At 35.8% G+C, this 14,835-nt stretch overlaps 1 protein-coding gene across 4 annotated transcripts in view; it reads left to right on the forward strand.

Moving 5' to 3' along the window:
• VPS13D (vacuolar protein sorting 13 homolog D) overlaps window positions 1-14,835 on the forward strand; it is a 119,376-nt gene that overhangs the window by 3,259 nt on the left and 101,282 nt on the right. For all 4 annotated transcript variants that reach the window (XM_064525624.1, XM_064525625.1, XM_064525623.1 and 1 more), the window contains exons 3-19: window positions 618-790; window positions 1,684-1,761; window positions 1,998-2,188; window positions 2,483-2,563; window positions 3,919-4,035; window positions 4,303-4,407; window positions 4,667-4,837; window positions 5,479-5,579; window positions 6,224-6,392; window positions 7,622-7,714; window positions 8,434-8,644; window positions 9,226-9,405; window positions 9,825-9,955; window positions 10,601-10,673; window positions 11,183-11,353; window positions 12,492-12,622; window positions 13,775-13,907. In XM_064525624.1, coding sequence (XP_064381694.1) covers window positions 694-790; window positions 1,684-1,761; window positions 1,998-2,188; window positions 2,483-2,563; window positions 3,919-4,035; window positions 4,303-4,407; window positions 4,667-4,837; window positions 5,479-5,579; window positions 6,224-6,392; window positions 7,622-7,714; window positions 8,434-8,644; window positions 9,226-9,405; window positions 9,825-9,955; window positions 10,601-10,673; window positions 11,183-11,353; window positions 12,492-12,622; window positions 13,775-13,907 — 2,233 coding nt within the window. In that variant the 5' untranslated portion in view covers window positions 618-693. The remainder of the gene's footprint in view (window positions 1-617; window positions 791-1,683; window positions 1,762-1,997; window positions 2,189-2,482; window positions 2,564-3,918; window positions 4,036-4,302; window positions 4,408-4,666; window positions 4,838-5,478; window positions 5,580-6,223; window positions 6,393-7,621; window positions 7,715-8,433; window positions 8,645-9,225; window positions 9,406-9,824; window positions 9,956-10,600; window positions 10,674-11,182; window positions 11,354-12,491; window positions 12,623-13,774; window positions 13,908-14,835) is intronic.

Genomic DNA, 14,835 nt, shown 5'->3' on the forward strand with positions numbered 1-14,835 from the left:
AAAGGAGCATTACATAGAAGAGGGGGAGAACGAATAGTATTGGAATGATCAGCACTAGCAGGAGGGGTGAGGGGAGCATTCTATTTCTTTGCCTGTTTTGAAAACTAACAGATGTGGTATAAAATCAAGTTGAGAAAGGAGCATCTGGATGGGCACCTGTTACTTTAAGCTAGACTTTCCAAAGCCAGAATGCTGGCAACTTGAAGAAAATATCAGAAGCAGCTTTTAAAAGAGATTAAGGAAACCAGTGCAAAACTGCTTCAGATCAATTTGGAATTTTAGTCTTTCCCTTTGGAAGAAGAGGTGTTGTAGTGCCACGTTCATTATTGCATCAAAACACCGTGCTTTGGGAAGAAAAAGAGTGTGAAGATGAGCTTTATTTGCTAATAGGAGTGGTCTATAAACATCAAAGTTCTGTATGAAACTTGGTGTGAGTTGGAACTTAAAGGGAATTTGCATGATGATTCTTACTTTATAAAGCAGTTCTTGTAGGTAGATATCAGGCTAAATATTTCTACTGGTTTTCAGATGGATTACAGTGAATATTTTTGCATAGCAGGATCACATGGCTGCTGAGAGACTGTTTCAGACACTCATGTTCTTCCTTTTTTTTCCAGAGTAAAACTGTAACTATGGAACAGAGATCCAGAAAATGACAGAAAAACCTTAGTTGCCCTCTTCTAGGACACAGTCATGTTGGAAGGATTGGTAGCCTGGGTTCTCAACACCTATTTGGGCAAATATGTCAATAACCTGAACACAGACCAACTTTCGGTAGCCCTTCTGAAGGGTGAGGATTCTTGGTATTTTTGTAGTGTTTTTATGCTGCGATATTTAAAAAAAAAAAGAGAGAGAGAGAAGAAAAAATGTGCATTTTTGTAATAACTGGAAGATGGAATAGAAACAATAATACTTAATACTGCATTTAACATTTATATAAGTGCTTTTAATATACAATATTGTACTAACACTTTACAATGAATAGCAGATTCACTTATGTTCCTGTCTTTGTTGCTTTTTATTAACATGATTAAACCAATTTATATGAGACTGATAATGTATGCTTAGCGTATCTTATCACCTTGTTCAGCTTATACAATATTTGTGTATCATTTTTCCTAAAGCTTTTCAGTAAAGTTTCTTTTGGGCGACTGAGAAAGGAAACATTCCATACTCTTTACCTCTTACATTTTGGCGCTAGCAGACACTCCTTTGTAATTGAGACTTCTGTTTATGTCATGTTTTTCATGAGTCTTGTATCTTCACAGGGAACTCAAAATCAATACTTTCTAATTTGCCTTTTGCTGATATTGTCTGCTGTTTTTGGAGAGAATGTTTTATAACACTCCAAAGCTTTTCTGTGTGTGCTTTTTGTAACATTCAGAAAATACCTGAAGTGTCTCTTAAAAAGACTAGAAGTAGAAGCTTTTTTCTTGGTAAAGGCAAAGTTCAGATCTAGATTTAGATTGCTTCTAGCTGATCTTACCAAATAATTTGAGCACATGGCACTGGAAAATTAATGAGTATATTAAATACTTAATAATACTAAATTAAATCTTATTTGATTCTTTTCTTTGAAGTGTGTTTCTAGTCATCTTATGCTTTAATGTTCAAATTGGCACTCTTTAACATAATTTTGTTCAGCTGACTTGTAAGTTGCTTCTCCCCCACTGCTTTCTATAGGTGCTGTTGAATTGGAAAACTTGCCACTAAAGAAAGATGCCTTGAAGGAACTGGAGTTACCGTTTGAAGTGAAAGCAGGTATGTATATTGCCCGTGTGTGCGAGACAAGTATTTGGAAGTAGGAAATACAGAAGAACTCTTGCATGATTCAGAAGCTTGAACAAGTGAGATTAACCTGATTTTTCTGGTAGTACAGTTCTGTTGTATTGTATGTGTGTTACACTGCTGTTTTTTTTTTTTCTCTTAAGTCTTCTAGAAGTAGTAAAAGTATGTTTATGCAGGAATCTGATAGCATCTCTGTTTTGTATTTCTAGGTTTCATTGGCAAAATAACACTACAGATACCTTTTTATCGCCCACATGTGGATCCATGGGTAATATCTGTCTCAAAACTGCACTTAATTGGCGCACCAGAGAAAAAAGAAGATTTTGATGAGGAAACGGAGAAGTTGCAAGAAAGAGAACGCAAGAAAGCTCTTCTTCTAGCACTTGAAGAAAAATGGAAAGTGAGTTGCGAGGACTTGCCTTTCATACTGAAGAAACTGCTCTAGTAGATTGATTGCATTTAAGTCTCCTAAAAAAACATGTCTTCTGAGAACAAATGTATAGGAAACAAAGTTAGAATTCGATCTGTAGATGCTAACACAGAGTAGCTCTCAGGTTTTTTTCCACATATATAGGAGCTGCTGCTGTGTTCTCTCTCTTCCCCCGCCCCTGGTAATTTCAATATAACATGGTATATTGTTTCCTAACCAGCTGTTACAGTGATGGTTAATGCTCATCCCTACTTTCTCTTTTAGAAAGAACGACAACAGAAAGGGGAATCTTACTGGTACTCAGTTACTGCATCTGTAGTCACAAGAATTGTAGAAAACATTGAAGTAAGTAAGCCTTTGCATTTTAGAGCTTTTCAATAACCTAACCCCTGCCCACTGTGCTTAACATTGTGTAGTCCTTAGGAAATACGTAGTCAGAAGTAGATGTCTGGTTGAGGACAGTTCCTCTTCAGATCAAATTTTCATAATATGGGGACTTCTGGGAAGGAAGAACACATCACCTTATCCACCAAGGGGAAAACAGCAACTTTTTTTGTTTGTAGGAGTCAGTGAATAATGGATCTGCATGAAAACTGATGTTTTTCACTCACATTTTAATTCTTTGTTTTAAATGTGCCAATATCTGTGGGTCTTTTTTTTGTTTGTTTGTTTTTAATAAGGGAGAACAGCATGCATTGTTTGGAGAAAGAGAAGTTGTGCAGATAAGAATCTTGGGGTTTCTACTGATCCAGAACTTTGATTGTTCTGCTGTGTGCTCTCTCTCAAGTTCTTTAATTATTCTTTTTCTAATAATCTAGTGTATGTCTCATTAGTTTCAAAATGAGTCAGAAATCTGGCTATTATGCTCTGTTGGTTTTTTCTTTTTTTCCAAAGTCGTAATGTAGCTGATGACAGCTTAGCATTTAGGGTTTTGTTTGTTTTTTACCCTATAATGTTTTCAAATAAAAATTCTTAGCAACTACATTATTAGTCATTTGTATTGAAAATTAGCTGCTTTCTACATATTAGTTGTTACAGTGTGTTTGCTAGCTTCTGTACAAGGATTTATTTATCAGTTTCCTTTTTGTGCGGAGGAAATAGCCTGACTCTGTATTGTTTGATTGCTCTGTAACTCGTTAGAAGGAATTCAAGAGTGAGATAGCGTCAAACGATATGCTTTTCCTGATATGTTAGGAAGGATATATTTGGTGCAGGAGCTCAAGGCCAAAGAGTCTATGTTTGTCTCAGTCCTGGACTGTACATTCACTGAGAAACCACAGTAACTCAGAGCTCTCAGAGGATTTACCACTGTAAAATTAGTTTGGGTCATCTTGTACCATCTTGGCTCATGCTGATGATTCTAGTACATAAAATAGTGAGTCTTTGACAGTTATATATTTGTGTTGAAAATGAGGATAATAGTAAGAGAGCAAATAAAGTACACTTTTCTGTGAAAGTGGCTAATTGATTAGGGTGAGAGGAATGGCAGTGGTATCTGAGGAGAAGAGAGAACCAGAAAGTACAAAAACAGAAGGGAGGAATAGGACTTTCATGGCATCTAAATAACTACCAAAAATTTGTTGGAGAATTGCAGAATTTAAATATTAAAGGGCTTGTGTATTAATGAATAGCACTGCTGTGCACTCTAATAATGCAAATAGTTGTCTCTAGTAATATATTTTTTTTCCCTTTCTGCCTAGTTAAAAATTCAAGATGTCCATTTGAGGTTTGAAGATGGTGTCACAAATCCTTTGCAGCCATTTGCCTTTGGCATGTGCATCAAAAATGTATCAATGCAAAATGCAGTATTTGAGCCAGTAAGTATGACTTTGTACAAGAACTCATGGCAGCTGAGATATGATGCTGTATTTTCTTTCTAGTTTTTAGTGTACACTACAGTGGATACTAATGAAAAGCCATATTTGTACTAAATGTTTAATGAGTTTTGCATTAGATAGGTGTTGCTATGGGTATTGGTATAAATTGATTATGTGTATTTCATAGTGTCTGTTGAACATGTAGGACTAAAAATTACGTGGCACATGCTGTATGAGCTTGACTTTATTCCAATTTTTCTACTTCAGGTGGAGAAGCTGATGAGGAAAAAACAGTTAGATGTTGCTGACTTCAGTGTTTATTGGGATACTGACTGCACTTTATTGGGTGATCTCCCTCCTGGTCAACTACAGGTACAAGAGAGAGATTTTGCTTGTGAAAGAGCAACAGAAGTTTACGGTTTCATGCTATAATGGCAGGATTCACGTGGGACCTGCAAAGGTTGTGATATAAAATCTCTTTCATTTTACCTTTGAAGAGAGAAAGTATTTAAGAGTTTTTCGCAAACTGACTGATAGGCTAATAAAGTGTATTCTAATATATTAAAACAATATGTCCTAATAAATATCTTGCATTCATTTCTTATAGAATAAATTTGTTTGAATCCCACAGGAAGCAATGGACAAAAGTATGGAAAGCCGTGATCATAATTATATCATGGAACCTGTATGCACCTCTGCTCTTCTGAAGAGAAATTGTTCTAAGGAGCCTTTAAGATCACGCAACACTCCACGGCTTGAGTGTGACATTCAGTTTGAGACTATACCCTTGAAGCTTTCACAGGTAAACTCTGTGAAATTATATATTGAATTATGTATTTCTATGAAAAGAGCTGCGGATTCAGACAGCAAAATACCTGTAGGACTGTTACAATTTGTTCAGCTTACTGGCCACAAAGCTGTGATAGTATTTGTAACAGCTTAAGTGCCAGTTATTGTAGCATAAAATTAGTAATTTCTTAAAGACTTAGTTCTAGAGGCAACTGAGGGGGGTATACTACAGAAGCTTTTTGGTTTAAAATCAACAATTCCAAATTGATTAAATATTTTAGTGTACTTCATTACTGTGACAAAACCTACTTTTTTTGCTTACTGTAGTACCAGGAGGGATGCGTATGGTTTTTGTCTGTAGAATGTACAGTAGCAGCTGATGTTATGTTGTTTTCCTGGCCTGAAAAGAGATTTCATTCTATATGTTTGTAAATAAGGAAGCCTGCAAGTTGAATGTCACACACAAACTACTAGCTACTGGGAGAAGATATGCAACATTAGAAAACCAAGTTATGGTTAACATCAACCTTAATTCTAAAAGAATATGCAGGCCATTGATGCAAATAAAGTAAGCCCGTAGGGGTTTTTATCCCCTTTTGATTTGGAAGGCACTCCTGCATTGCCTAACTGATCTCTGTACTCTTTTACTAAAAGATGCAGTATCAACAGATCATGGGATTTTTAAAGGAACTGGCTAGAAAGGAACGACAGCTTAAATTCAGGAAATGGAGGCCAAAAGTTACAGTAACAGAGAAGTAAGTATATCCACAGATGCACTGTTGAATTAATGTGATATTAAAAAACTAGGTGACTACAATTAAGACAAAGAGCAAAGAAGAAGTACATAACTGAAACTTTAATATATGATTATTTTCGTGTTTTGTTCCCCTACCTTATAAATCAGTTTTAAATATTTAGACGTAATTCATACTTAAAGTAAAATTATTCTTATCTAAGGCTTTAAGCCCTCCTGCCATAGCTTCCAGGAATCAAAATTAAATTGTAAGTTCTTCCCACATGCACATGCTGGGGTGTTCTGAAATTTTTGTTGTGGAAAGAGCTCTAATTAAACTTTTCCTGTGATTTTTTAATAGAGTGTATGAAAGATCACATCATTTCAGACTGAACGTCTGTCTAACTCAATATTTTGCCTTTGGTGACTATGTCCTATACGTAACAGCTGTACTAAATCCCGCTAAAGTAACGGGGACTTCACAGAGCAGTATTTAATGCTACACAACTTACAGAACTAGACCATGTATGCTATCACTAAAACTGATAGCTTTTCTGATCAGTTGCCCTCAGTTTTGTTGCTGAACCTTTCCTAGACCTTTAACCAGTTTTGCATATATTAATTTTTTGGAAATATTGGTAATACCATAATTTTTAAATATTTCAGCTGCCGAGAGTGGTGGATCTTTGCTTTGAATGCTAATCTTTCGGAGATCAGGGAGCAGAGACGACGTTCTACCTGGGAGTTTGCGTTGCATCGAGCCCAAGATGCAGTATCTTACACTGACATGTATTATAGCAAGTTGAAGGGGGAACCACTGTCTACCACAGAGGAGGTATTTAGACCTGAGAGGGTTTTTGTCTGTCTGTTTTTTTTACAGTGTTAATTAATCATCATCTGTTTGATTTGCTTCATCTTTTCAAATTTGAAATCTCTTCTGTTCTAGTGTAAACACATCTTCAATTTAACTGCAGGTTATTTTCGCTGAAGAAACTGTCTTTTGACCAAAACTGAGTTTTTAATGCTTGAAACCTGGGGTTGTGGGAGGTTTGTGTGTGGCAGGGTTCTTAACTTTTTCCATAGCGATACAAAAATATGTTTTTGTTTGAGTTGTGACTGTTTTTCACCAAATATAGCATTAACACTCAGAGAATGTTCACGTCGTTCAGTCTGCCAGATACTTTCTTAACTCTTGTTCTCTATAGACTCAGAAAGTATTTAAAAATCAGAAGTGTTACAGGTCACCCATGTGGTACTGTAGATAAGGTGGGGAAAAATGTGTGGCTAGTTGACTGTGTTTGAGGGTGCTTCAGTTTCAATTGATTTTAAGATGAAGTTCTAGAGGAAAGGTGCCCCCAATAATAAATCTGTGTTCCACTTCAGAAGGAGAAAAATCCTGTAATTAGCTGCTTTTTATTTCTAGGTCTATTGGGACTTTCCTTAAAACAGTTCAGGGCAGCATGTACCTCACCGGTCTCAAACACAGGGGTGGTTCCAGTGACACTTTAAGTTACACAACGCAAGTAAGGATTATATATAAACATGAACTGTAGAAGTAGGCCAATGTACTGGAAATTTTATAGTCATTGGCAAATGGGGAATCATAATAGAGTATATATGAGACTTTTACTTTCATATGCTATGTATTGTCTTCAGCAGAGCTGTGAAATTCAGCAAGGACAATAATATTGGACTAGAAAAATGTCTTTTACTTCCTTGTTCCATTTTTTTTTCTTTTTTTTTAATAATTTGTTTGTGAAAACTTATGATTCAACTAGCTTGTTAATCAGTACAGACCATGTTAAAATACTTTATTTTACAATTCAAATAACAATTGAAATGTTGATTGAAATTGAAACAATTTGAATTGAATTGAATTAAACAATTGAAATTGAAATGACTTCTGTTTATTTCCTTGTGCATAGAAACTTGGATTGGGTCATTAATGCCATGTTAATTTTTCCACAAATGTCCAGCTCATTCACTGCACAGATGTCTGGCATGTTCGTGAATGCAATACTACATTATTTTAGTGCGGTTACTTTACCTTTTTTATCTTTTCAGGCAGAAATGCTTCGTATTGAGGATGAACAAACTTATGAGGAGTTGAAGATACTGTATGAGATAGTTCATGATAAATTTCATGAACTAGCTGAGGTGAGAAACATTCTGTGAACATGTTCATATTTAGAATCTTGAAGTGAATTATTTTGAGGTATTGTGTTCTGTTCTGCTAGCAAGTGTTAGCTGGGGTTTGTTTTGAATTAGGAGTGTGATATCAGTGCTAAAATTGCAAACAGTGCTCAGTTCTTCCAGTTTTATTGTTGTCACTTGCACAGTGAACTCTTGTTTAGTCAAAAGAAGGCCTTCCTTGATAGTATCCTTGCCAGAATTTCTATGATAAGTATTCTTTATCTTTAAAACAGAGAATGAAGATGAAAACCAGAACGAGTATGACAGAGCTGGGCCTTGTGTGAATGAGTTTCTGAGCACACTTCATAAAATACTTATGGATCTCTATTACAGTCTGGGGTCATCTTTTTTTCAAATACAGTTACTTGCTTTAAACAGCTGTGTTTTATAGCATGTGTCAAATGACTTCTTACTGGGCTTAGTGTTTCTAAACTAAGATTTAAATAATTCCATATGACTTTACTTATGAATATGCAGCAGTTAATTGATGGTATGTTTGCTATTTCTTAGCCTATTAGGATAGCAGCTGTTGGAGTATTGATTGAAAATATCACTGCAGATTAACTGAACTTGAGGGCTGAATAAGTAACAGATGAAATCATATTGTTGTGGTGATGTTTCTGTACACTTGAGATATTTGTTCATTTATTAGCACTAATGTGTGTATCTTTGTTCAAACCCAGAGTGTTAAAGAGCCTTTGCCTGATTCCCCTGGAGTTTGTCCTACAGCCGAATCTGCACCTGGCAGTAGCACTGGAATGCTACAGTATCTTCAGTCCTGGTTTCCTGGATGGGGAGGTTGGTATGGATACAGTCAGCAAACCTACCAAGGTGAACCTTTTGAAGGGCTGCTGCCTGACCCCCAGGAACAGTGGAATCCAGAAGACTTACTAGGTATGGAAATGTGCGGTTTTCTGTTCATTTGTTTTTAATGCCGTTCAAGGCATTTTGGTAAAGATGAACCAAAACAGTGCTTTGTTTCTGTATTGTTTAAAAGATTGTGCATGTGTCAGCTGAAGTACCTAGGCGACAGAGCTGTCTAAACCTTGCCTTAATTACCTGTCAAAAATCTCAGTACCTGTTGTACCCACTTATTTTTAAAGGGATACAAGAAATACGTTTGCTTCCCGTACTTCAGATCTTTATGGCAAAGAGCTTTGGGACTTTCTTTTTGTTGGGGTTTTGGGTGGGCGCGTACTGTGCTGTGACTGGGTATACCAGTTAAAGCAATGGATTGGTGGAATCTTTTTCAATTTATGCTTACACTACCTTAATTGAAATAGAAGAGTCCTACTGAATATACTGTTTTGTTAAGGAAGAAGGTATATCTGCTTTGTTTTTTCTTTCCTTTTTTTTTCCCCCTCTGTAGAGCTGGGGAAATCTTTACTCTTGAATTTGAGAAACCTTTTTGTTCTTCAGTAGTCTTCCTGAAACTTCACTTATTTAACATCAGTTGCTTTTTTGTTTTTAATTAGGTGCAGATGAATTTTTTGATCCTGCTGCAGATGCTTCTAGCATGAATACATTTACAAAGAGAGATCATGTTTTTGCTAAATTAAATCTCCAGTTGCAAGGTGGCTCTGTCACTCTGTTGCATAAGGAGAAGAAGGTGGTGCATACTGGCGAGAGCGCTTTTATGCAGCTGGAGTTTTCAGGTATTAGGTTAATTTCTGATCGTTCTTTCTCAAAAGAGACAAAATCTTTGTCCACCTTGAGACCTCTCTCAAGGCTTTAAACTACTATGCTGAAATGAAGTTTGGGATGAGAGTATGAAACCAGTCTGAAATTGATGTATCAAATGAAAAGATGTTTTTCTCTTCAGATGTTTGAATGACTTTAACACAGAAATCTAATTTTAGACATTCTTATGTGTGAAGGAAGAAAACGATAGAAATACATGCGTCACAATCATTGTATCCCAAACTTCAGCATTTAATCTTTTTTTTCCTAGAAACAAAGATACATAAACACTTCTAACAGACTAGTTTGTTAATATTTGTCATCCATAAAATTTAAATAAAAGCTGTGTTGTGTACTAAAAGGAATAAAAATATTTTATGTCTTTATCTTTTAGGTGTAAAGATTTTAGCAGAATCCCTTCCTCGCAGAAATTCTTCCCTTCTCAAAGTTCAGCTTGGTGGTCTTTTTCTGCGGGATTTGGCAACAGAAGGGACCATATTTCCTGTTCTTGTTTTCCCTAATCCTGTAGGTGAAAAAAATTCTTCTGTTTTGATAAGTTACTGTATAGGATGCATCGTAGAACGCTTCCTTGTTTGCTGTGTATGCTCATAACTTTAACTTTACAGTTACATATGTTGGGAAGAATAATTTGTTGAACAGCCAGCATTGCTGCTTAATCAGTAGTAGTTGTTCTTTTTTCAGAAAGCTCTTTGGTCCAAGAAAGGTTTTATTTCACCTGCATGCTGTTAGGCTATAAGCAAAAACTTAGAACTCTTTTTTTTTTTTTCCCCCCCTAATGATTTGCTGAAGATATCTTAAATATCTCTTCCAGAGCAAACAAAGTTTTAGTCTAAATTTCATGAGAATTTCCAGTGTGGTGTTATACTTTGTAGTTTGTAGAGGCGTAAATTGTGATTGAAATTTACATTTCAAACTTCATTCTGTTTACTAAATGTGTAGATAGCAATTGCTTCTTAAATAGTCGTATTTCTTTGTTTGACTACATAAAGACAAAGAGCATATCCTAAATTACGCATACAATTCACTTAGGAAGTGACCAGAAGACTAATACAGAAAACACTTTTAATTTTGTTTATATCAAGTGGCTTGTTTGATTTGTCTAATGATCTCTTTTTTTTTTTGTTTGTTTGTTTTCTAAATTCTTCTCAGCAAAAAGAGGTTGGCTGCGTGTCTTCCTTTGGTCTCCAAAATTTGTCCTCAGAAGTGACTAATCAAAACACTGGTAAAGATTTCATTTTATGTTTGACCAAAACAAGCATATGAGAATTCCTGTAAACGAGAAATTTCGATTGAATCATTGACTTCAAGTTCAAATGCCTTTTACAAATTCTATAAGAAAGTCTTTCAAGCTTTATTAAGACATATGGCTGCATGCAAGTTATCTTTTTTTCTTTTTTTTTTTTTGAGAAAGTGAGTTAAAAAAAAAAAAAAAGGAAAAAAGGCCAAGGGAGTTACACTTGCTGTTTTGTTTGTTAAAGCAAAATTATTATTTTATGAGTTCAATTGTAGGGCCCCAGTTCCAGAAGTGTTTTTGTATATACAAACATGTTAACTTGTGTTGATTGTAGAAGCTGATTTACTTGTTTTTCCACGTTTTTTCTGTTACTGAAGAATTTTTAGAGAAGAAAACTTCTTCCTATAGTACCAATTAAAATTAGAATTAGATTTTAAATACATTGGGGTTTCTCTTTTTTTTTGATAATTGCTTTTTGTAACTTGGTTTTTATTTAGTTATAGATCCTGATGCCCCGGTATTTGAGATGCTTTATGAAAGAAATCCAGTCCACAGTAATTTTGAGAGGCGCCTGGAAGTCAATACCAGACCTTTGAATATTATTTACAATCCACAAGCCATTAAGAAAGTAGCTGACTTCTTCTACAAGGGAAGGGTTCATACCTCAGGTTAACCTTTAAAGTTGTTTTTTTTTTTTTTTGTATTATATCTTTTTTCTTCTTTTCCCTCATTCTTAGCAGTGTAAAGCACTAATAAAAAAAAATTCAGTGTAAATTCAAATTAAGGAAGACTCTGAGTCTTCTCTTGATGATTTTTTTGGTTTAATTGAATAAGGGCTTTCCTTCAGACCAACTCCTGAAACTTCTACTTAAAAATTGCAAGTTGCTGCTGTACCACACAGTGGATGTTCATGCTGCCTATATTAAAACACCTAAATAAAGAGGCTTGGTTCCTTAAGCTCTACTGGAAGTGGGTGGGGAACAAGAGTGTAGTAACTGTATAGGGGAAACAGTGTTCTAATTCCTGTTTTAACTCATCTGTTGTTTAGATCAGGTCTGACCTTTTAATAGCTGCCTGAGGTAGCTTGTTTTTTGAATGCTAAATGTGCATCTTCCCCAAGCTTCTAAAGAAAGCAAGGTTTGGGAGTCTGTGGCATTATAAACTGACTGCTTTTGCAGTTCAGTTGTAAAAGTTTGGTTTCTGAGGAGATAAAAGATGAGAATAAGCAGCACTTCACAGTTCTTAATACACCATTTTCTTTCTGTTGATTTCTGAAAATACCGAAAGATTTAGGTTACCAAGCATAGAAGTATGGATGAGACTTACTATAGCAGTAATTATCTCCTCACACAAGATGAGATTATTCTGTAAGTGTTGTGGGTAGAATTTTAAGGAAGTGGACTGCCTACACGTTCCACAGACTTCTAAGAAAATTTATTGTGAATTTCCCCCTCTTTACCCCCATACATACCCACACTTTTCTGATCTGTCTGCCCACCACCCTGCCCAAATCAGGAACTCAAGCTGAAGGTCTGATAAATACGAACAACCAGAAGGAGGTTTGGGAATTGTTCTGTGTGCTTAGACACTTCCTTTTTTCTCTGGGAAGCAGCTGGTTTGTAGGTAGAGCCAGTGGCTTTCCACTCTTACATTTTCCTGCCCTACATTATACTGCTAAAATTGAAATGATTTTTCTGTCAACTCAAAATAAATTTTGGTGGTTTTTTTGGTTCTTTTCTTTGTTTTCCCTGATTCAATAGCAGATGAACAAAATTATATCTAGTAAGTTTTGCATCTCTTATGCAGGTTTCGGATATCAATCCGAGCTAGAGGCAAGAGTGGCTGAAGCTGCCAGAAGACAGTACAACAAACTGAAAATGCAGACAAAAGCTGAAATCAGGCAAACTATTGATCGTTTACTAGTGGGAGACTTCATAGTAAGTTTTTGTTGGTGGTGTTATTTTTTCCTCAAAAATGTTTGTTTAGCTTTCTTGACATGTATTTTAGGAATTGAAACCCAGAAGAGTGAGGTTTTTTTTTGGTTTTTTTGTTTTTTTTCTAAAGTGTAAAGTTTACAGGTAGTGTTGTTGTGATAGCCATCTTGGCCTTAAGGTAGTGATGAAACATTTCCACAGATAAACCTGAATGGGGGGTTAGGGGTCTGAAAGCCCACTTACCCTTATGTCTGTAGTAGTTCGTCAAATAAAATATATTGCCTCCACTTATGAAATGTAAGTTTCTGTGGAAGCTGAGGAAAGCTGTTTAGGCTCTCTTGAAAAGTCTCATGTCTGTAACACTATATATAGATATAGAGTTTTTCTTTTTGCTGTGAAGAAATGACTTTTTTTAGTGCAAACCAGTTGTAGTTAATGGCAGAACAGTATTTTCCTGTTCATGACCCTGTTGCTGAGGTGATTTTATGCTGACTTGTTGGCTCCAGTGTGCAGTGCTGCTCTGTTACATCAAACCTAAATTGAGTGTGACTTATTCGAAGGTTATTTTCTGACTTAGAGAATTGTTTCACCTTTACTTGTTCTTTACTCATCAATGCAATAGCTGTCAAGTAATATTATTAGTATATCTATCAGTGTCATTAATCCTTAGCTTGTGTAAGTAACTATGCTGATGCAATAGAAGTTTGCTGAGGTTTGTTTTCAGTGAAATTAAAAATATTTGTGCTGTAAAAGTGATAGTTTAATGTATGGTAAAACACTGTCAAATGCACGTTTTATTCATGGAGAGCCTTGATGATGTTTTTATGATCCAGCGTTAGTCATGTAAAAGGTAGATGTCTTTTCAAAGCTATGCAGGTAGGCTCACTTTCTTCTCAGTAGAGAGAGCTGGGGCCTCTCCAAAGAGAGATTTATCTCAGCAATCTTAAGGTGGGATGTATCATCTCTTGGAAGCACCTCTTCATTGACTGTCATGGGAGTCTGGACAACTAGCTTAAAGAGCTATCTCTTTAAGCTAGATTGGCTCTTAAGGTGACAAAATGGCTAACTAGATTGATATATTTGGTATAGGGTTTTTTTGTATGTGAGGGAACCTCTTTCTTGGGGGCTACTCTCTTCTTTCTTTTTAATTTTCAGGAAAACAGCAAAAGTTGGACAGTGTGCCTTGATATTTCTGCCCCTCAGGTGATCTTTCCTGATGATTTCAAATTTGTGGATCCAGTGTTAGTTGTTGTAGATCTGGGAAGAATATTACTTACCAATTCTCAAGGTATGTTCTAGAATTATTGCTGCCTTTTCTTTATGCCTTCTCCCAGAAATTTTTGTGCCGTTATAGAAAGTGAAGATGTCTTATGAGTTTTTTCCTACTCTTAGCATTTTGTATATGGATAGAGTTGCAGGATTTTTAGGATTAACTTTTAAATGAAAGGGTCCCCTGTGATATGTGATACTTGTTCAAGGCTGTGAACAGACGTAAAGCTGGTGTGTCCGGCAGCTAGTGTGTTGTGCTATAGGTAAGATTTTGGCTTAGAGAGGTGCAAGATTTGGATTCAGAATGTTTTTCTGGGACTGTGCTCCCAGTGAAAGGATACTTTGAGTAGGCCCTCCAAGTCTGTAGCTGTATGGATCTCTTCCTAGCACGTGTGTCTCCAGCCAGCCTAATAAAAAAGAAAGGAAAATGAGTGTACCATGTTTGTATCAGAAGTTAGAATCACTGCTGCTTAAACAAGCTGTCCTGCTAGGAAAACGATGCATGAAAATTAGAAAGAGAGCCCAGTGGAGCTTCTAAATAAAATTAGACCTACTTAAAAGTCTAGCTAAGCAGTGCTCTGTGTGAGGAGACATTAAAAACATTTGAAAGAGGGATCTTTTTTAAAGTACTGCTGCAGGATGAACTGTTCTGTAGAGCAGTGAAAGTCAAACTGTCAAGACCAAACTTGTCTACAGTGGGATCTGATCTTACTCTGGATGTTTTTGAATCGTTAAATCTTTTCTAGCACCAACTCATCTCTGAAAGGTTTTAAAAGCTTTGTTTCTAATAACTTCCATAATAGGGCAAACTGGAAAAAGAAAACAAATTGTTTACAGAAGATAGATTTGGATTTTACTGTAAAAGTGAGGCACTGGGCTCTTTTGAGTAGCTTGAGCTTTTTTTTTTTTTCATTATGTGTAAAGGTAGAAGAAAAACAATTCTTTTC

The sequence above is a fragment of the Dromaius novaehollandiae genome, chromosome 24 (genome assembly GCF_036370855.1).
Source record: "Dromaius novaehollandiae isolate bDroNov1 chromosome 24, bDroNov1.hap1, whole genome shotgun sequence".
NCBI lineage: Eukaryota > Metazoa > Chordata > Aves > Casuariiformes > Dromaiidae > Dromaius > Dromaius novaehollandiae.